Raw genomic sequence first — 7759 nt, forward strand, 5'->3', positions numbered from 1 at the left:
CTCCTGTATCAAATGCACACATTGATGCCACCAAATAACACAATGAAAATAGAAAGTATTACAAACAGAACCGTCTTCTTAATAGTTACATTTAACTGGAATTAATTTACATTAATTATTAAGATATACACAAATATTCAACCTTCAAATTACCATTTTAAATCAGCATTGCTCTGCACACTTACCAAAGAACAGTTCAAAGCAACTACATGATTAGTGACTTTATCCTTTCCTTCAAAGCCGTGCTTTATATTGGTCGGGCGTATCAGAACATCTTAAAATGTGTGTGTGGAAATCTCAGTTCAACCCATATCGACCCTAAATAGAGTCTATGTTAAGAACGAGAAAGGTTTTAACATATATGTAGTTTTTTGTAAACATATGACAAATATGTGAGGGTGAGGAAGTCAGAGCATCGTCCGATGAGCCGGGGCCCAACTTAACCCCTGTGTGTATCTGATACCTGAACATATTACTAACATCAAACAAAGCACTGAACTAATCAAGGGGACGCTTTCAATATTTACTATTTTAAGATGTTTGTCTGTTTTACATTAACTTGACATTGCCTTCTCAGAACCTGCCATTCCAAACAACAAGATATTTGTGATTGGCCGATGACCTTTAATGAATATATAATGATCTCCACGGAGGAAGAAGGATGGTGATAAAAGCAGCAACACAGCTTCATGTTCACTGAGAGGCTGTCTCTGTCTGTACGTGCTTCATCATATCTACATTAATGTTATATTAATGTTTCACCAGCTGGTCTCAGGTCAGTTTCTCCTCAGGTCTCGGGTTCACGTGATAATCTTTCTGTCTTTTCCTGATTCATTATGAAACTAAATATGTACTTTATATTAATGCTGTATATATTAATGTTATATAAATTGAAGTTAATGTTTAAACAGGTGGATTCAGGTCAGTTTCTCCTCACGTTTCGTGTTCCTTGTGCTAACGTTAGTTTAATATTTCACTTATAAATGTTATTTTGAAATCATAAATGTTTCTTACATTATTGTTATATATTCACGTTAATGTTTTAACAGCTGGTCTCAGGTCAGTTTCTCCTCAGGTTCACTGAGATTATGTTTCTCTGTTTTCATGATTAATCATATATTAACATTCTTTAAATGAATATTATATATACTATTAATGTTCTGTGTATATATTAACATAATTGTTGAAACAGCTGGTCTCAGGTCAGTTTCTCCTCATGTTTCTCACGTTTCGTGTTCACATACATTCAATGGTTCACTGTGGTGATGCATAATGTTTTATATATTAATATTTTAACAGGTGGACTCAGGTCAGTTTCTCCTCATGTTTCGTGTTCCTTGTGATTGTTCTGCTGGTTTATGACTAATTTCACATATTAATCTCATGTTTCTCATTTTTCGTGTTCATTGCGATGATGCTTTTGCCTGTTTCTGATTCATGATAGATATTTATCATTGACTTATACATTAATGTTAAAGCAGATATTTTAGTATCTGATTAATTATCTGTGAATTCATATTCTATGAAGACACGTTTTAAATATGAATGTTAAATAAATGTGTGTTCTAAATATTCCAGTTTCCTTATTACTGCTGTATATGTCAATGTGATATAAACTAATGTTATATCCTTTATTTAGATGTTAACAGGTTGGTGAGCTATGTTGTTGTTACTGTTGTTGTTGTTGACCTGAGGTCACAGCGTGTTGTTTGTTGGGGTCTCCTCATGACGTCAGCAGGGTTTAACGTGACCTCGTCCCTGACGCTGGTCGGTTTCTCCTCGCTGTCTGGCCACAGCTCGCTCTTATTCTTCGTGTTTTTGTTGCTGTACCTCTTCGTGTTGTTCAGTGACTCTCTGGTGATTTATATCATCTGTTCGCAGCGAGCTCTTCACCGGCCCATGTTTGCCTTCGTGGCATCATTTCTGCTGAACTCTCTCACAGCCAGCACACTGACTTATCCTAAACTTCTGTCAGACCTGTTGCTGTCCGGCTCAGGCTTGGTGCAGGTGTCCCGGACTTTTTGTCTGTGCCAGGGTTTCTTTGTTTCCTCTCTTGGTGGAGCTAGCTTCATGCTGTTGTCGGCCATGGCCTTTGACCGCTACCTGTCCATCTGCCACCCGATGCACTACGCTGTGCTGGTAACTCCTGCCAAGGTGGTGCTGATGCTGCTTCTCTGCTGGATGCTGCCTGTTATTCTAGGGGGAGTCACAACGCTGCTGGCTAGCCGCTTACCGCTCTGCAGGGCGCAGCTCAACAGGGCCTACTGCGACATCGACAGCTATTTCACCCTGAGCTGCGGTGGTGCTGAAGCGCAGCTGAGTGGAATTTACATTCTGCTGATCGTCACAGCTACCGTCTTCCTGCCTGCCACCTTCATGCTCTTCTCCTATGCTAGGATCCTCTTCATCTGTCTGCGGCGCTCACGTAGCTTCAGCAACAAAGCTCTACAAACCTGTCTTCCTCACCTGCTCGTCTTCTTTAACTATTCCATCAGCGTCTACTTAGATCTGATGCTTCGCCGCCTGCAGAGCAACAGAGAATCTGACTCCACCCTTATTATCTCGATGCTGATGATTCTAGTACCTACTGTACTGAACCCAGTGGTGTACGGTCTGAAGTTAAAGGAGGTGTTCACGCATGTGAAGAGGCTGCTGAGCTGCCGCAGAGACAGCTGATCCCAACACTGTTTGATTGCCCCACACAAAGGTCCATGTAGACAGAAGCATTTGCTGCACATCAGGGGAAACAGTGCGGCCCATATTCAGTTGATCACCATGAACATAACTGAGAGCGGGAAACATTTTCTAGGCCTCCTTCTCGGCTCCACGTCCCCATGGGCCATCCCCAAGAGGGTCCCGTCTCCGTCCTCCCCTAGAGGGTCCCGTCTCCGTCCTCTCCTAGAGGGTCCTGTCAACTCTATTTCTGATCAAATATGAATAGGTGACATAAAAGAAAAGAGCCAAAATGTATGAACAAATACAAAAACTAGAAAATAAAAAGTATAATTACGGAAACAAAATATTAAGAATACCGTCAATACTGTTCCGGTGCATAATATGTTTAAGGTACTAGCATATTGTTTACTTATGTTAAACGTATATTTGAGATTTGCATTTCTAAGGAAAAGGTTCCCAGAATTCTTCAAACATATTTAGTCTGTTCCTCAAATATTGTTACAGACAGTGACATTCCCCATCAGGGGTATTCCAGCGTGTGAGGTGGTCTACTAGGGGCCGTGGTGGTTGTACAGTCCGACCGCTGCAGGAAGGAAGGAGCTGTGGTATCTCTCTCTGAAACACTGTGGAGCAGCAGCCTCACTGAAGGAGCTGTGGTATCTCTCTCTGAAATACCGTGGAGCAGCAGCCTCACTGAAGGAGCTGTGGTATCTCTCTGAAACACTGTGGAGCAGCAGCCTCTCTGAAGGAGCTGTGGTATCTCTCTCTGAAACACTGTGGAGCAGCAGCCTCACTGAAGGAGCTGTGGTATCTCTCTCTGAAATACCGTGGAGCAGCAGCCTCACTGAAGGAGCTGTGGTATCTCTCTCTGAAACACCGTGGTGCAGCAGCCTCACTGAAGGAGCTGTGGTATCTCTCCGTGAAACACCGTGGTGCAGCAGCCTCACTGAAGGAGCTGTGGTATCTCTCTCTGAAACACCGTGGAGCAGCAGCCTCACTGAAGGACCTGTGGTATCTCTCTCTGAAACACCGTGGAGCAGCAGCCTCACTGAAGGAGCTGTGGTATCTCTCTCTGAAACACCGTGGAGCAGCAGCCTCTCTGAAGGAGCCGTGGTATCTCTCTCTGAAACACCGTGGAGCAGCAGCCTCACTGAAGGAGCTGTGGTATCTCTCTAAAACACCGTGGAGCAGCAGCATCTCTGAAGGAGCTGTGGTATCTCTCTGAAACACCGTGGTGCAGCAGCCTCTCTGAAGGAGCCGTGGTATCTCTCTCTGAAACACCGTGGAGCAGCAGCCTCACTGAAGGAGCTGTGGTATCTCTCTGAAACACCGTGGAGCAGCAGCCTCACTGAAGGAGCTGTGGTATCTCTCTCTGAAACACCGTGGAGCAGCAGCCTCACTGAAGGAGCTGTGGTATCTCTCTCTGAAACACCGTGGTGCAGCAGCCTCACTGAAGGAGCTGTGGTATCTCTCTGAAACACCGTGGAGCAGCAGCCTCACTGAAGGAGCTGTGGTATCTCTCTCTGAAACACCGTGGTGCAGCAGCCTCACTGAAGGAGCTGTGGTATCTCTCTGAAACACCGTGGAGCAGCAGCCTCACTGAAGGAGCTGTGGTATCTCTCTGAAACACCGTGGTGCAGCAGCCTCACTGAAGGAGCTGTGGTATCTCTCTCTGAAACACCGTGGTGCAGCAGCCTCACTGAAGGAGCTGTGGTATCTCTCTGAAACACCGTGGAGCAGCAGCCTCTCTGAAGGACCTGTGGTATCTCTCTCTGAAACACCGTGGAGCAGCAGCCTCACTGAAGGAGCTGTGGTATCTCTCTCTGAAACACCGTGGAGCAGCAGCCTCACTGAAGGAGCTGTGGTATCTCTCTGAAACACCGTGGAGCAGCAGCCTCACTGAAGGAGCTGTGGTATCTCTCTCTGAAACACCGTGGAGCAGCAGCCTCACTGAAGGAGCTGTGGTATCTTTCTGAAACACCGTGGAGCAGCAGCCTCACTGAAGGAGCTGTGGTATCTCTCTCTGAAACACCGTGGTGCAGCAGCCTCACTGAAGGAGCTGTGGTATCTCTCTGAAACACCGTGGAGCAGCAGCCTCACTGAAGGAGCTGTGGTATCTCTCTCTGAAACACCGTGGTGCAGCAGCCTCACTGAAGGAGCTGTGGTATCTCTCTCTGAAACACCGTGGTGCAGCAGCCTCACTGAAGGAGCTGTGGTATCTCTCTGAAACACCGTGGAGCAGCAGCCTCACTGAAGGAGCTGTGGTATCTCTCTGAAACACCGTGGAGCAGCAGCCTCACTGAAGGAACTGTGGTATCTCTCTCTGAAACACCGTGGAGCAGCAGCCTCACTGAAGGAGCTGTGGTATCTCTCTGAAACACCGTGGAGCAGCAGCCTCACTGAAGGAGCTGTGGTATCTCTCTCTGAAACACCGTGGTGCAGCAGCCTCACTGAAGGAGCTGTGGTATCTCTCTGAAACACCGTGGAGCAGCAGCCTCACTGAAGGAGCTGTGGTATCTCTCTCTGAAACACCGTGGAGCAGCAGCCTCACTGAAGGGCCTGTGGTATCTCTCTCTGAAACACCGTGGAGCAGCAGCCTCACTGAAGGAGCTGTGGTATCTCTCTCTGAAACACCGTGGAGCAGCAGCCTCACTGAAGGAGCTGTGGTACAGCAGGGAGGACAGCTCAGCCATGTGATAGTTCTTCTGGTTTTGCTCTAGCAGCTTTGTAAATAGTGAGTTGTATTAGAGATCATTCACAGCTACACTGAGTTGATCAGATGACTTATAGCATCCTCTGTTAGTGACTGCAGGAGGACATATGACTATAACATCTCATATTAGGAAGTGCAGCTGCATTCATTGTTTCTTTATCAAATTCAGATTGTTTGAGTTTATATCTCACTGTAACTAAAGTGCAAAGTCATCTTCATGGAGCTAATGTACTACCTCTCCTCTTATAAATGTAAAAAATGCTCCAAACTTACTGAAACTCTCTAAAACATGTCGAACTAAAACCTCCAGACTCATGACCAATGAAAGCCTTGAACCTTGAACATAGCACCATGCCTACACACGGTAACATCACGTCCTGACCTGTAGAGAGACAGTAAAGTGGAGCAGGGATTCAGTTAACCCGCCTAACAAAGGACAAAGGTTCCACATGTAAAGAGTACATAAACAATAAATGTCTTTTCTACAACATTTACATTTTTCCAGAATTTTTAATATTGTGTGTTATTTGTGATATTGTCTTTTCTACTGTAGAAATGTTCAGTGGCGATCCTAGAGTCGGTGGGGGCCCCAGGCAGAGAGGGGGTCGTTACTCTAAAAAAGTAATATATTACTTATTACTTTAAAAAAAAGTAATATATGACTTTACTTCGTTACTCTCTACATAAAGTAACTCGTTACTCCTTATATTACTTTTGCGTTACTCAGCAACAGCCTAGCCAAAACAAATAACTTAGGCCTACATGTGCACACATATAACAATTAATTTTTGCAATAAGTAAGACATAACACAAGTTAATAACGGTAAAGATTCTAGTTTTTCCTGCATATTCGGAGTCTGCACTCACTCATCATCATCACTGTGGGTTCGGGGTCTTTAGCTACTAGCTTGGTGTTAGCATGTTGCCTCTGCAGGTGCTTGGAGAGGATTGATGTTGTTGTGTTTGCAGCAGAGCACCTTACCGTCACATTCCTGTCCTTTCTTCTTACAAATAAAAAATAATGGGCATACCTCCACCCCTCGAAAGTTATACCTGTTGATGTCTCTGTCTCAGTCTGCAGCTCAACCCCTGAGATAGCTGCATGTGGACAAGTCGCGCAACTGTTACGCAAATATAAACCTGCAGTGGAAATCCCTCTAGTGACTTGAAATATTTAAAAAGTTAGACCATCACATTTACCAATCTTATCTACCCCTGGAACTAGCTAAACTGGTTATAAATGTTTATTATTTACTGTCATGTCGGGTCACTCATTACTGGATCAGCGAGCTGCATGAGACACAGACGGGCTGTCAGGAGAGAGAGACAGGCTCTGCTTATTAAAGAGCAATTTGCAGGTTAGACACACCAGTGAATACATGTGTAGGAAAATGATGAATAAACTAGATTTTCAAAAAGATATACAGAAATATACTCTACGGCAGGGGTCACCAACCTTTTTTAGGACGAGGGCTACTTAAAAAAAACAAACAAGTCGGGGGCTACTTTTACTCCTCTTTTTTTTGTTTTTTGCAGTGTATATATTTAGCACATTTTAACATTATTATATGCTTACCTTTAACCTTTGTGTGCTGTTTGGGTCTGTGTGACCCGTTTTCAGTGTTTACTAAAATAACATGTTCGCAATTTAATTATTTTTACCTGCTTTATTTTGTTGGGGGACCTCACATCCTCCAGGGGAATTTTTTTTTAAATGTTGAAGTGAAATGCATCAATCTGGAGCTCAAAATTAATTGATGGATACAGCTCTCAACAGTCATATGAAAGGGAGTTGTATACTTTTCAATAATCCAAACATCTATAGGATATGATCAGAACCAATAACAAATCATTTCAACTTGTTTATTCTTATCTTATGTTACTTAGTTAGCATTCTATCTTTTCATTTATGCATATTTGACTAATCACTCCCCTTTTAAACTGTTTTTTTAAAGGAAATTACGCCATGTGTATGTGTGCGTCAAGTGCATTAAATATATATGCAAGTTGCAACACACACATGGGGGGGTCATGAGGCACTATTTTCGAATACTTTTTTTTCATTTTCACCCTTTTTTTATGGATGAATTATTTTATTTATTTTAACTTTTTGCTCAATTTCACCCAATTTTGGCCGCCGCCTTGCCTGGAGGATAGGACCGAGAGATGACAGACTCTCTTGTGGGGTCATGAGGCACTATTTTCGGATACTTTTTTTTCATTTTCACCCTTTTTCTATGGATCTCCAACAAGTTAACTCAGACTTTTTTCTGATTTCTCACTGATCGAATGGCAAATGCGACCTGCCATCAGAGGGCCTCCGCCGGCCCGGCCTCGTGCCGGTGCTCTGGCAGTCGGTTCCTCCGACCT

General features: G+C 43.9%; 1 protein-coding gene across 1 annotated transcript; it reads left to right on the forward strand.

Annotated features, from left to right (window-relative positions):
* Positions 1-1725: 1725 nt before the first annotated feature.
* LOC307029793 (olfactory receptor 6N2-like) lies at positions 1726-2676 on the forward strand (the record flags this gene model as incomplete). Its single annotated transcript, XM_079665876.1, has 1 exon — positions 1726-2676. The coding sequence occupies one exon, from the start codon at positions 1726-1728 to the stop codon at positions 2674-2676; it is 951 nt and encodes a 316-aa protein (XP_079522002.1).
* Positions 2677-7759: the final 5083 nt, after the last annotated feature.

This window comes from Notothenia rossii, assembly GCF_949606895.1.
Source record: "Notothenia rossii genome assembly, chromosome: 2".
In the NCBI taxonomy this organism is placed as follows: domain Eukaryota; kingdom Metazoa; phylum Chordata; class Actinopteri; order Perciformes; family Nototheniidae; genus Notothenia; species Notothenia rossii.